Raw genomic sequence first — 14,588 nt, 5'->3', positions numbered from 1 at the left:
TCCCTGGTGCGCGGCGGCGCCGAGGGCTGCCTGCCAGCCCCAGGCGCAGCGCCATCCCCACCTTGCCCCCCTCTCGCCCCAAGAAACGGGCTCGGCGACGGCATGCGGTTCCCGCGGGGATGAGACGAGACCGATTGCCACGTCCGGGCACAGCGGAGTCATCCCCAAAGCGCTCCCCTCTCTGCTTTTCCTGGAGCCTTTTTCCAAGGCGTTTTCCCCTCCTGCCTGAGGTCTCCCTGTCTTTTCCCTTTTTGCAGCAGCGCTGGCTGGAGGGCAGCTCCCAGGCTGCGCTGCTCTCATTCCTGTGTATTTGGCAGCCCCGAAGCCCACGGCAGCCAGTTTTCCAGCCCTGCGCTTCTTCTGCAGTGACAGTCAGTGGCTTCGGGGTCCTGTTTACTATCCGGTTAATAAGTGAACTGGAATCAGTGAAACTTTCCAAACGCGGAGCCGGGTTTCGGAGGCGATCGCAGTGCCGAGGGTGGGCGAGGGCTGCTCCCGCCGCGGAGCATTCCTGCGCGGCGCCGGGGCTGCCGAGCCCCGCAGCAGAGCCCTCGCTCGCCGCGCTCCCACCCGCGGGCCCCCCGCCCCGCAGGTGCAGTGGGCTGGCACTTGGCTGGGAAACTGGAAAGAGCTGGTTCGAGTTTGCACTTTAGCTCCTGGCAGAAAGGGAGCCCTGCGATCCGCGTTGGTCTTGGTGCGGAGCACGGCAGGAGGATGGCTCGGTTGCTCTGGCCCCTGGTGAGAGTCCTGCTGCTGCTGGAGGTGGCAGCCACTGTGAACTTTCTCCACCACCGCTACGAGGAGATGGTGCAGGCCCTGTTCAGCGTGCAGAACGAGTGTCCCTACGTCACCCGGATTTACAGTATCGGCCGCAGCGTTGAGGGGCGGCATCTCTACGTGCTGGAGTTCAGCGACTACCCAGGGATCCACGAGCCCTGTGAGTATGGGAGCTGGGGCTGGTGGCTCGGGCAGGGACCGTGCAGGCAGCTTGGGGACGGGCACACGAACCTGCATGCATGTACTGCACGTGCATGATCTGCAGCTTGGCCCAGGTGGGTATTTTGCTCAGAGCTCCGATTTTTAAACTCGGCATTGCAGCGACTTTTGTGCTGGGGATCCTCACAGACGACCCAGCCTTGGACCATGCGGGTGCCACGTGTTGCAGCAGGCTCACATGAAAACCCAGGCAAGCCCATCCCGGCGCCCCCACGTCACTCTTTTGGTACCTCCCATACCACCCGCTCCCTCCCAAAACATGGGGTCATGCAGGGAGGGAGAGAGGTGCGGGTGGGAGGATGGATAGCAGAGCAAGGGAAGAGTGCAGCCCTCCCTCCCCAGCCCCAAAGCAAGGTGGCAGCCCGCACAGGATGCTGTGAGCCAGCGCTGGGCTCGTGCCACCCCGGCAGTCTGGCCGGGCCACGCGGCACCTGAGGCAGCCAGTGTCAGCGATGCCACGTGGCCCCGCCGAGCCCTTGGCAGCACCGGCCCCTTGAGCTGCTGCCCGCGCGGCACGGGGAGCAGCTGTGGTGCCCAGCTCGGCCGCCAGCAACCGGCCCTGGAGATCAAGGGTGCCGGATGGCTGCCCAGCTGGCAAGGTGCTGCGCGGGGCTCTCTTGTACCCCTGCTTGTGCCTGCTGGAAGAGATGGAGACTCGGCTTTGCCTCCTTTTTACAGGAGCTTTTTGCCCTTTCCAAGTCCAGCTCGCTTGCTGGTGTGGATACGAGCAGGGTCTGACAAGCCCAGGCAGCGCAGAGAGCAACCTGCTGCGGAGCCTTGTGGAAAAATGCCATGGCACTGCAGGAGCGAGTGGGACCTGCACCTGCGGTGCCCGCGCCAGCGGAGCTGCGCAGCCAGCGCCGGCTGCCCCGCACGCCACAGCAGCCGTCCCGGCGACGGGACGGGCAAGGGAGAGCAGCCGGGCACGGGGCTGGCGGCTCCCCTCCGACGACCACGGGGATCGCCCTCTGGGGCTCCTGCAGGCGGGACGGGATGCTGCCCCCACCGAGCGTGGACACCCGTTTGGTGCAGCAAAGGCTGCAGGTGCTGAGGGCGTTTCCCTGCTCACTGGGGGTGAGAAGTGAACAAGGGGCACTGGACAGTACTCCTTTGGATTTTATACTTACAGAACCACAGAAAATCAGATGGAAAGGGCTTTAGGAAGTGACTTAACTCTTCCCTTGCCCTAGGCAGGCTCAGCTTGACCTACTCCGTGCCAGCAGCCCTGCGGCTGGGTAGCAGCAGGGCCATGATTTGGTGGCAGCCTGGACTTCTTGCCCAGCCTCTTGTATCTTGGGCCATCCTTCGAGGATGACATTTTCAGGTTGTAGTATGAGGGATATGGGTATCTGTGGATGCCTTTTGGAGGCCATGGAAAGTAAGTATGAAAAGCAAGCCTAGAGTCAATGGACTTGCATGTGATAATTAGGGTTTGTGTGTCCGTGTGGGTAATGCAAGTTGAAGAAGGCTGGCAAGTCCTGTCAACTAAGCAGAGAAAAGGAGTCCCTGCAGAGATCTCTCTCTCTCTTTTTTTTTTTTTAAATAAAGGCTGCACATATCGCCATGGCATTTATGGCATTTTTATAGATTTAATAACTGGATTACCTAATTAAACCAGTTCTTATGTCTTCTGAAATCTAACCAGGTCAGCACACGTTGCCTGCCCGTGGTGTCCTTTGCTGAGCCACAGCACTTACATGCAAAAGACATGGAAATGAAAATCTTTTGGCTGAATTAGAATTTTTTTAGAGTCTGACTTTAACATGCCTGTTGCCTGCTCCCTGCATGGTGAAGGCATGAGGAGATTTGGATCCAGCAGGCATCTGGCTAGAGGAGCTGTGGCGACTTTTGCCCTGGGGACCTACACAGGTCACCCATCCTTGGACCGTGCAGGCACCGCACATTGCAGCAGGGCTGGGTGCTGCCACCGCGGTCATCACTACCGGTGGCTGAAAAACTGATGGTGCAATGTGAGTCTTGAGCTGTGTCAACCCAGTGTTTGTACTGACACCTTCTTTTGTCTTTACGCTTTCATTTGAGACTTGGGCTCCCTTTTAACTGAATTCCCCCAGTATCTCTCATCTTACCAATGCTGACTCCAGGCTGCAATGGGAACTTTCTTCTCTCACAAGTGACTGCCTTAAAAGGTTGGCCTGCCTAGGGCAGGAAAAGCTTAGCCCACCCCTAACATGCTGCCTCTCCTTCGGCAAAGCAGTGAATGCTGCTCTGTGCACTATTAGTTTGCCTGTGGTGTCTACATCTGTATTTCAAGGCCTAATTTTAGAAAAGTCAGTGGCAAGAGGTTTTTTTTTTTTTTGGTTGTACTAGAGCTTCCTAAGGGATAGTTTGATCTGTATTCACCACCTCAGCTGCCCAGGGTTTCTTCAGGCTCTTGTGCATGTCCTGAGGCTGAGAAACTACTGCTGCCTCCCTCCAGCATTGGGCACAAGAGTTGGCTGAAAAGCAGCAGCCAGAGGAGAATGTGCTTTTGCAGTGAAAAACGGGACTAGCCTAAAGCTGGGGATTGACCGTATCCTGCGGAGTAATGTAAAGCTCCTTAAAGCTTATGGAACCAGGAATGTGGCATGCTGGTGCGAGGTGTAGCGAGCAAACAGTCAAGGGCAGAGATGGGAGTAAATGGCCTGTCCTCTCCTCTCCTGCCTGCTGCATACCCCGGAGGCCACCTCGGTGCTGGGCTTGGAGCAGCAGCGTGCCTGGCTGATGCTCCCTGGCATGGCAGCCACAGCTCCCCAGCCCAGAGACAGAAGAAACACCAGAAATTACACTTCCTTCTGCTTGCTCCAAAGGCAAGCAGCAGCTCAGTCCGGAGCCTGGGCTGCTCCTGAATCCTGTGACGAAACAGAGGGTAGCCCATAAGAGGACCGTGACATTCTTGCTCACTAGAGTTTGCATTTTCCAAGGGAAAGGGGTATTTCACGCTGTTTGCTGGAGGGTTCCTTGTGCTCTCTACAGTGGGAACTGGCTACTCCCCCATCCTGGCCCCTGCTGATGGTATTGCTGCTCTCTTGCCTTCTCCAGTGGAGCCGGAGTTCAAATATGTTGGGAACATGCACGGGAACGAGGTGCTGGGCCGTGAGCTGCTGCTGCAGCTCTCCGAGTTCCTGTGCGAGGAGTATCGCCGGGGCAACGAGCGGGTCACACGCCTCATCCACGACACACGCATCCACATCATGCCCTCCATGAACCCCGATGGCTATGAAGTGGCTGCCAAGCAGGTACCAGGCAAGCAATTGCCTCATCCAGCTGGGAAGGGGTGGAAAAGCCTTCAAAACACGGGCTCTTGTGGGTTCCCTTTCATCCACTGCTAGGGGAGGGGGCATCCCTCCTCTCCCTGCTGAATTCAGCCTTCTCAGCCAGTGTCTATCTGCTCCTCACCTCCCATGTCCTGCCCCGGGTGGACCTGGCAGGCTGTAGTTCAGCTTCCCACGTTCAAGCCCGGGATGCCAGGTTCCTCAGCCCCTGGCTGAAGCACCCTGGTGGCAGGCAAGACCCTGCCCCAGGCTGGGGAGGTGGCAGGGAAGAGGCAGCTGAATGCCACTCTCACAAGCAGATGGGGCAGGAGGGCTGCGTGGGGCAGAAACCCTTCGGCCCCCTCCACTCCAAAAGCAGCCCCCTCCTTCTTGTCGTTAGCCCTAGGGGGGATAGTTTGTTCAAGACTGTTTCGTCTGAGGCATATTGTTTATTTGGCATGTGCCTTGCTTTGTGACCCCGGAAAATGGAGATATTGTTATTGACTGTCCTCTGTCAGTACCAATACTCTTTATTCTCCTGCCAGCAATAACACGCATGTTGTGACTCAAAGCCACCGGAGAGCCGTTACAACGGCCGGTCTCTGCAGCTCTGACACCCAGCCTGCCTGCGCCCACACTGTACTCACCTGGGTGATACAACTTTGCCCTGCAGGGCCCAGACAGCATTGGGTACTTGACTGGGAGGAACAATGCCAATGGAGTGGACTTGAACCGCAACTTCCCTGACCTCAACACCTTCATGTACTACAATGGGGAAATCAGCGGGCCAAACCACCACATCCCTCTGCCAGACAACTGGAAAAGTCAGGTATCAGTCTGGGATGCTGGGGGCACTACAAGATCCTCCTATAGTGGCCCAGCACCTGAAGGATATATGCTCTCCTTTGCCTTGCACACAACTTGTCTCCTTCCCTGTGCCTCTTGCACGCAGAGAAACAACATGCTCCTGCCCTGTATCACAGCTCATACGTCTATCAAGTGCAAGGGCTGAAGCAGACAACTTGTCAGGAGGTCCGATGTGACTGATCATGCCACAGTCTGCCATGGGGCAGCAGCTCAGCCCAGGGGCAGTTGAGCCCATCTCCCTGTCCCTGGCTTCTTCGTTGGTTCTGCTCTCATGAGGCCTCTTCTCCTCGCAGGTGGAGCCGGAGACACTGGCTGTGATTCAGTGGATCAGCAACTACAATTTTGTGCTCTCGGCCAATCTGCACGGTGGAGCTGTGGTGGCAAATTACCCCTATGATAAGTCTCAGGACCAGCGGTTCAGGAGCCACCGGCGCACAGTTAACACACCTACCCCTGATGACAAGCTGTTCCAGAAGGTGAGTGAGGGCCCGCACTGGCAAGGGCTGTTCCCACAGCCCTGGCAAGTTGCAGATGTGAATTTTTCTAGATCATTGACTCTTTGCTGGAGCTAAGCCAAGAAAGATGTAGGCAATAGCTGTTATCACACATGGCATTTCTGACAGCCACAGACTTATGAGCCAAGATAGGCCAGTCCTGCCACGGGCAGGTCCTGTAACCCAGGCAGGCTAATCTTAACCCTCAGGAGTCCCTTCCTCTTCTATGCCATGCCTGGGTTCCCCATAATCCTGGTAGCAGCAGTGTCTTTAGTCTTGCCACCAGCCCGAATAGTCCAGAGCTGGAGCTTGCCCCCTACTTTATTAAAGCTTCATAGCATGTACCTCTGTGTACAAGCTTTTTTTAGAGGAGCAGCAGGACCTGGCTGGAAGTTTGGTGAGAGCAGGACAAGGGAGGTCAGTGCCCTGCAGGGAGTTGTGGATGGGGAGGAGTAAGGTACAGAATGAAAAGAGCACCAAGAACATACATAGAAATCATGGAAAATCTCAGTACACAGTGCTGATCCTGCTAGTACTAGCTGAGGCCTGTGGTTTTTCTCCATTGTTAAAATGTCCCAGAAAATGGCGTCGTCAGTCACTGCTGCCATTAGGAAATACAGGAATCCTGCAGAAGAATAAGCAAGTTTGTATTAGAACAGTTAATGAGAAAAATAAGTTTGAGCTGGAGTTCAGCTGTTTCTGGAAGCATAGGCAATGGAGGGGCTTGCCAGGACCTGCTGTGATCAGGGCTGCACTCAGACCCAGATGTAGAGAGGCTGCAGTCAAGGGCGTAGGCTAATGATACCCATATAGCCTCAGAAGTCAGAAATGTAGTGAAGTAACTGTTTTCCTGCTGACAGGATGAGATTACACCAGCATCTGAACTACAATACAAGGGTGTAGAGTTTGCATTAGGAAATGCAGACACTGGTCTCTCTTAAACTTGGTCTCACGCAGAGGACAGGCTTTGGATCCACTGTCCCAGTTGTGAACCTGCCTTCCTGTCTAAAAATAATCAGTAATCTTTGATAAGGGCAATAAACAAACAGGTGCCAGAAACAGAAGTTGCCCAAATCCTTTCCTAGTGCAAATTCCTCTGATATATGATATTTGCCTCAGGACTGACACTGGTTAATCTTCCTTGCACGGAGCAGTCTGGGTACTGGCTCCCCTGACTAACATGATTTGTTGCGTGGGTGCCTGCACAGAGGAGGCTGAGCACCCTGGAGTCAGCCCAGCACCCTCCATTCCCCCCGTCTCAGCAGGAGCAAGGCAGAAGCTGTCTGTGGTATCACCAAACCTCCAGTTTGCCTGATTTCTGCTCTCCCTCCTCCTCCTTCATCTGCCTACATTTCTTAGAGGTCCTGGCCACCTTGGGTTGGATTTCACAGCAGTAAAACGCGGGAGCTGGACTCCTGTCTGACTTCCCTCCCACACATCCCGGTTAAGACAGTCCATGAGCAGGAACGTTGCCTCCAGACCTAGCATGGTGGCCGGGCAGCAGTCAGGCAGCACAGCTGCTGGCTGCCTGCTGCTGGAGCTGTGACCTGCTGGCTGCTCTCTCTGCAGCTGGCCAAAACCTACTCATACGCCCATGGCTGGATGCACCGAGGCTGGAACTGCGGGGACTACTTTGCGGATGGCATCACGAATGGGGCCTCCTGGTACTCGCTCAGCAAAGGTAAAGGCTGGATGGGAGAGCACCGCCTGCAGAAAGGCAGTGAGGAGAGAGGAGAAAGCCAGGAATGGGGTGTGTGGGAGTCTGGGAAGGGGTAGAGAGCTGGGGAGCTCCCTAACACGAGAGCTCAGGGACAGCGCTGGGGAGAGGGCAGGGAAGGGCTGTTGCAGTAGTGTGACCATTGCTAGACACCGTTCTGGTGTCTACACTTCAGAAAGGACATGGGAAACTGGAATTGGCTTGGGAAAGAGCAACAAAAATATCTGAGCTCTGAAGAGACCTGCCATGTGCTGACAGAATAAGGAAACATTAATCTGCTGGCATATCTGAGAATGCTGTGCGGTAACTCCATTAAGGCCCAAAACTGTGGATACAGGAAAGATATTTGTTACAGCTGCTGGCTTGTGAAAAATCCTGTAAATGAGGAAACTGAAAATCAACAATTAGGTTAAAAAAAAAGATCAGAGAGTAACTGGAAAGGGAAGCATAGCCCCTGAGATGTGAAACCTCCTTGAGCTTCTGAAGGCAGCAAAATGAAGGATCTGCCTGAAGGAGAGAGTGAGACAACCACAGTGGGATGGGACTGCACAGGGGGGGACAAGAGCTAGTCCTGCTGCTTGGAGGGAGGAAGACTGCACCTGCAGAAGAAGGCAGGAGAGCGAGGCTGTTCTGGTAGAAGATAGATATGGGCCAATATACCTGGGACACAGAAATGGGGAGGGAAAGGGGCCTTGCGTTCCCTGTGGGCCTGGCCATAAGCTCTTCTCTCTTTTCAGGCATGCAGGACTTCAATTACCTCTACACCAACTGCTTTGAAATCACACTGGAGCTGAGCTGCAATAAATTCCCCCCTGAGGAGGACCTGGAGCGGCAGTGGATGGCCAATCGGGAGGCCCTTGTTGCTTTCATTGAAGAGGTAAGGAGGCAATCCTGGGACCTTCACCCTTCCCTGTAGACAAGTGGGCCCTGGCCTTGATGGTAGGAGACCAGCAGGTGCTGGGATCACAGAGGTGGGAGGGAGGAGAGTCGCCGGGATCGCTGTGTGTACTGGAAGGGGAGTTGGCAGCTGGTTACGGGGCTTGCTGAGTGCACTGGAAGGGGTGTTGGCAGGCTTCAGAGAGGCTGTTGTGCCATGGACTGGCTCTGCTGGGGAGCCAAAGTTTTGGGGAAGGGCAGAGGTGTCCCCAGAGCTCTGCTCTCCTCCAGTGCCCAGCAATACCCTCTCGAGCAAAAGGGGCGTAACGCAAGAATCTCTCTCGCTCTCCCTGCAGATTCACCAGGGCATCAAAGGGATGGTGTCGGACGAGAACAACAACGGCATTGCAGGAGCGGTGATTTCTGTCCAGGGGATCAGCCATGATGTCACCTCTGGTGGGTTGTTGATCCCCTTATATGCCATCCGGATACAGCTTCTCTGAGGTTATCGGGGATATGTGTGAAAGGGTCAGCAGGTGAGGCCCTAATATGTGTGGCCTGCACATTTTGCATCTTAAAAGCAGTGGCTGTGAGAAATTAGCAGTGCACAGAGAGCACTTTACTAATACTGCTGCTTGTGAGTATGTTGGACCAGGCAGAAGGAGGGTTCATTGCAGCTGGACTGGGGTCTCAGGGGATGCAACTGTCATTTGAGAAGGGTGAAAAACAGAAATGGATTTTCCGGTTTCAATCCTGTTCTCTAAACAGCCTATTGTCAAGTGCAAGCATACTGTGTGGCCACAGGTCATGTCAGATGCCTGTTTGAACAGAGAGGGTAAAGCTGTAGCTGAGAGGGTAGGAACAATCCTCTGATGTATAAGAAATGGTACAGTCCATAGGAGCCAAGATAGAGTGGGGGTGGTGGTGCAGCATGCACCTGTGCTGCGTGCTATGTGGACAAAATAGAAAAATGGAGAGGGCCTAGGAAAGAAAGAGCTGAGATTTGGAAAGCTTGGAAAGCAACCCTTATTCTGAGGGACTTCAGAAAGGCAGCACCTATTTTATCTGGGAGAGGAAAATACACTTGTATATTACCAAAGAGAAGGCTGAAGGAACAATTTACTCAAGCATAGAAGTATCTACACAGAGCTGAAATATATGATAGCAAAGGATGCAACAGCAGAACAAGAAGAAAGTCCAAGCCAGACAAATTTAGTCTAGCAAGGAATGGCCACTACAGTTTGTCCAAGTTGTAGCGGTTTCTCTTTTGCTGGCAGATTCTTAACTTCCTTTTCATAAACACCTTTCTCCCGTTTGACCAGACAGTATGGACTGACCGCACAAAATAGCCAGTATTTCAGCTCTCCAGAGGTCAGACAATCAAATCATCAAAATTCCTTCTGGCTGTAGGTCTGTGACTCAGTGGCACTTTGATATTTGGCAGTTACTATGCCAACCTGCAGAGGCATAAGGGGAGTGCGCAAGGTATCACAAAATCACAGACATGCTAGCTGGAAGGGCCCTCCAGGGTGTCCAGTCTGACCTCCCACTTGTAGTGGGATTATCCCTTGCACTAGATGTGATCAGCTCTCTCCAGTCAAGTCTCGTTGACCTCAAAGGACAGGAGAATGGGGCAGGGGAGCAGCTGAGCTATTTTTTGACAGTTCCAATGGGTATCATCTGAGCTGACGAGAGATTAAAACCTTGCTGAAAACCCAAATATGACAAAATTCTAAGTGACAGGAATTAAAGATTGTATTATACATAAGGAGTCATGGAGCTGTGCATGCTTAGGTCTGCTCCTTCCTGACTGGCAAGCGCTCAGATTTGCAACTTTGGTGTTCCTAAGGACGGACACAGCTAACATGGCTGTACCATCCCATTTCATTTTGCATTTACTTGCAGACTTCTACTGTGCAGCACTAATGAGCTCTCACTTCCAGGCCACCAATGTGCATGCAGCTTAGCAGTAGCCAGCAAATTCGAAAGAGAAGCCAAAAATTGCCTGGGTTTTGGAGACTAAGCATCCTAGAGGAAGTACCCTCAGCACGAGCCAGTGGGATGTCTTTTATGCTGCTCCCTGTGCATCCTGACTGCTTTTTCTTCCCGTCTTATGTTTTAGGTGACATGGGAGACTATTTCCGGCTGCTGCTGCCCGGCACTTACACTGTCACGGCCTCTGCAGAGGGGTATCAGCCCCAAACAGTGACGACAACAGTGGGCCCAGCTGCACCTTCATTGGTGAGTCAAGCTGAGCAGTCGCAAGTCACAAGTCAAAACGTCTTCACCCTGGAGAGAAAGAAACACAGCAGGGGATGTCCAGTGAGCAGTACAGAAAGGGGAATGGGATGTAAAGCATAGCCAGCGGCTACAGGCTGTCTGCCTTGGTAACGTAGAGCTCCCTGCAGTTCACAGAGAGGGAGGCAAAGGCAATGCCAGGTGCCCCTTGGTTCTTTGCAGAGGGGCCTCAGCTGGACTGGGCTGTTGTGCTGGCTCTTGGCTGTGGGAACAGCCACTGGCAGGCTGGCTGGGGCACCTGTTCCTTAGCTCTGCCTCCATGCTCCCCACTCTTTCCAGGGTATCATAGTTTGGAGGCAGCATCTGTCCCCTCAGACTCCTCTAGCCCCATCGCTCCATGGGTTTCAGTGGTCTGCCATCATCTGCATCCTGCCCTGGGACCAAACATGTTAGCAGACTCAAAGCAGGAGGCTGAGGTCTGCTCTTCTCCTTGCCAAGGGCTCCCAAGACAGGTGCTACCGAAGAAAAGCCAAGCACCTTTGGGAGACGAGGTGGAACCAGGTGCTCTTGAGAGCAGTATGGCTCCTGCAATGCCTTTCCTAGGGCAGGTTGGACAGCTAGAAATTGGGTTATAAAAAACAGTGGGTGGATCCCTGCCTTGTGAATGCAGTGGGACCTCAGGCATGGAGGACTGGCAAGAACCCCCTGATTGTGACATCCTGACACACATCATATGCTTCACTTCATATACTGCTCAAGGCTCTGCCTTAAATACATTGCGGCGGCTCTCCCACCTTTCTTCTCTTCATCCCACCCTACCCAGCCTCTGAAGTTCTTCCAGAGCTGCCCTCTTCTTAGGGTTAGAAACCTTCTAATTTTCAGCCTAAATTTATTCATGGTCAGTTTATCCCTATTTGTTCCTATGCCAACATTGTGCTTTAAATAGCTCCTCTTCTTCCTTGGTATTTATTCCCTGGTGTATTTATAGAGAGCTGTCATGCCCACTCCTAGCCTTTGTTTTGCTAGGTTAAGCACCCAGATCTTTGGCTTTCCTTTGTAAAATCAATTTTGCTTTTACTACATTACTGTAGAAGACTGTTTTGTTCTCTGATGGTCTGATTTGCAGATCTCCTCTCACAGCAGCCTACCTGTCTCCATTTCCCTCTATCTCTAGAGCACATTGTACCCTTCTTTCACTCTGTTCCTCCTGCAGGGAACCTATGCTGCCCTATTCCAGTTTCACCTTTCTGTGTCCTCATTCCCCATCTATGTGATGCTGTGCCCTGCATGTTCACTAGTCCCCTTCTCTCTCCCATAACTGCTTGCACTGCTGTAGTCCACTTCTTCTCCTACAGCCTCTTGCAGTCTTGCAGGCACTGCTCTACCCCATCAGTCCAGCTCCCTGCCTGGCCTCCATCCCATTCCCACCATGAAGGGGTTTGCATGTCTTGTTCCACCCCTACCCCACAGCCATTTGTTGGATCTTTGTTTGGGTGGGTGGTTGTTTTTTCCCTGGAATTTTTTGCCTAGATCTACTAGAAGCAGAGAGACTCATTAAGCAGGATTCAGCTAACAAGGTGCAACTGAAAAGGTCTGTCTGTCCTAAATTACTGTGTGTATGAAATATTCAGAGATGCAAAGCAATGCTATTTCTCTACTCTCTGATGAGAAAATATGAAGAAAGCATAGCTCAGTCATTTGCCTTTCACAGCTCATCTTCCAAACTGTCTTAGGGTATTCCATTGCCCTAGGAGCAACTCTCTGCATAAGAAATATAGCTGTTGGCTGGTACAAGATTTTCCATGGGCAAATTGTTTCCAGCTGATTTAAGCACTGAGTTCCCATTGTATCATAACACTGGTTGAGGCCCCTTATTGGCAATGCTTGTCTTGGCCTAAGAGCTAGCTTACAAGACTAGCTGCAGGGGCAGGGTCCTGCAGAGCCCTGAGCCAGCAGGAGACGCACACTGTGTTACATGGTTATTTTTGTTCTTTCTCCAGGTGCATTTCCAGCTCAAACAAGACGTGGTGAGGAAGCCCCCAGAGCGTAAAACCTCAGGCACACGCACGAACAATAAACCCCTTCAGAAGAAGGTAGTGCCAAGAGCCACCCACCGGGGGACCCAAAGATGAAGACAGCTCCCTTGGCTGAGAGCTGAGGGAAGCTGTTTGTATGAGGCCTGGCTGATGACTCCAGCCAGTGAACTTTCCAACAGTCCAGCATGAAACTAGCCCAAATTATTAGCCAATTAAATGAGGAAGTATTTAATCCCTGAGAAAACAGTGAAGTCATTCACAATAGAATGTGCCTAGCCTGCAGTTCCCAGGGCACAGTGTCCGTAGCTGCTGAGCTGCTCTCCTGCACTCAGCCCAGCTAGGTCAGCTCTGCTCCTTTACTCTTGGACTCAACTCAGTTGCTACAGGCCACATAAGGTGTTCAAATACTGGTACATAGCAGAGAGAATGGATCCTGGCCCTGGTCTTTGCCAGCTGGACTCATAAGCCGGGCACACGAATCCTGGCACTAGTACTTTGGGTGTGAGTCCCATGCTTCTCCCTCAGGTAAGAATGGGAGCTACCTGTAGACCCTGAAAATACAGGAAGGCAAGTTGGTAGGTCACTTTTAAAGCAGTTTTGATGTGACAGCTCTGAAAACAGACTGTGTTCTATGCATAGCACAGCTATCACCGGTTAGCAACTCCACAGGTAAGAATGCAGCACTGGGATATGGTGGTCCAAGGTCATCTCCCGACTGGTGATGCCACATTTATTTCGCTGTACAGATGGGACTTTCTGGGAGCTGATTTGGATTATTTGTAGTCAAACTGTCTGAACCGATACACATCCACAAAAGCAACGGATTATCCTATTTGCTTATGTCTTCAGATCCAAACCAGATGGCTTTCTGAAAGGTTTGCTCCAGCCAGCACAAGCAATTAGTCTCAGCACAGGCGATACTGGGTGAGGTCTAACAACCAGTGATAAATAGGCGTGCAAAACATGTGATCTGAGGGTTTTTTGAGACAAAGTCTCTGAACCTAGGGTTCTGTCCGTGTGAAACAGGGACATATGGATGCATGACTGTGATGCTAGCAATGTGCCGTGTCGGCACAGAGCAAGCCATGTGAGCGGTTATTGGGTTAGAGAAGACATGCTCCATGGTTCAATGAGGTGAGGTACTGCAGGCTGGGCCTTAAAATACTGCTTACAGAGTCTGAGCAGGTTTGGAGTTAAAGCAAGGGTGGTGAAAACAATGCTGGATATTTCTATCGTAAAAATATCTAAGCAGGCAAAGCCCTTCTGGCATTCTTTATAGAAATAAATAACTGCAGGGGGAAAAAGAGCCCCTCCCATGTGCCCCAACAATTTATTTCCCTTGGCTCCTTGTCCCTCTCCCCCATACAGCCCTCTGATGTACTGGCTCTCTCCATGTCTCCATCCTGTCCAAAAAGTGTCCCCCAACCATTCTGTGTTCCTCCTCTTTTGCAGACTTCTCGTCATCTCTTGTGAGCAATCTCTGCCATCATTCCATAGGCAATATTCTGCACTTCATCCCTCACCGACAAATCCTCCGTTGTCTCTGATATGTGATGATAGTGGCATTTTCTGCCCTAGCAGCACACACGTACCCTTGTACCTCTGTCTGCTAATAGAAGCTGTTTCTCTGCCATGCCTGTTCTTGGGAAGGCAGAACGGCCTGGCCCTCAGACTGTCCCCGCAGGCTATTGCAAAGAAGCGCCACAGATATGGCAGAGCGCACCACCATGGCTTTCAGTGACTTCAGGCCGTACAAGCCAGTGTGGGCCAGGGACGCTGGCCAGTTCCATGCTCACAACCAAAGCTGAATTTGGATTCTCTTCATTTTTCTCTTTCAACATTTGGAAGGGAAAAAGGATAGCAAGGCTGAAACATTTCTTTGTGGTTTAAAACCTCTTCCCTGGGCCAAGCCCAGCTGCTTCACTCCACGGTCCTCCCTGTTTGAAGCCAAGTGTAGCTACATATTCACACAGATGACTTTTCAGAGGACCTTCAGGCAGGGTGAGGAAGGCTGGCCTGCTCTGGCTGCCCAACAGCCTGGCCCCATGCTGCATGCAGAAGGGTCCACGTGTTGCCAAGCATCCAACCCATGTGCAGGAAGGTACTCCTGCTC

The 14,588-nt window shown here is 52.6% G+C and overlaps 1 protein-coding gene across 1 annotated transcript; it reads left to right on the top strand.

Annotated features, from left to right (window-relative positions):
• CPN1 (carboxypeptidase N subunit 1) lies at positions 1 to 12,705 on the top strand. The gene is made up of 9 exons (XM_009677758.2): positions 1 to 937; positions 4,036 to 4,232; positions 4,921 to 5,076; positions 5,408 to 5,590; positions 7,178 to 7,289; positions 8,063 to 8,202; positions 8,558 to 8,657; positions 10,324 to 10,442; positions 12,440 to 12,705. Exons 1-9 carry the CDS (start codon positions 715 to 717, stop codon positions 12,569 to 12,571), a joined length of 1,362 nt encoding a protein of 453 aa, XP_009676053.1. The 5' UTR covers positions 1 to 714; the 3' UTR covers positions 12,572 to 12,705.
• Positions 12,706 to 14,588: the final 1,883 nt, after the last annotated feature.

Source organism: Struthio camelus, chromosome 7 (assembly GCF_040807025.1).
Source record: "Struthio camelus isolate bStrCam1 chromosome 7, bStrCam1.hap1, whole genome shotgun sequence".
Taxonomy (NCBI): domain Eukaryota; kingdom Metazoa; phylum Chordata; class Aves; order Struthioniformes; family Struthionidae; genus Struthio; species Struthio camelus.
This window is presented reverse-complemented; position numbering and strand designations above follow the sequence as displayed.

Bases quoted from the DNA above. Each gene is read 5' to 3' on its own strand.
- CPN1 (XM_009677758.2), top strand. From the start codon at position 715: ATGGCTCGGTTGCTCTGGCCCCTGGTGAGAGTCCTGCTGCTGCTGGAG. The intron at 938-4,035 runs GTGAGTATGGGA...TGCCTTCTCCAG, and splicing joins CCCAGGGATCCACGAGCCCT to TGGAGCCGGAGTTCAAATAT. The intron at 4,233-4,920 runs GTACCAGGCAAG...TTTGCCCTGCAG, and splicing joins ATGAAGTGGCTGCCAAGCAG to GGCCCAGACAGCATTGGGTA.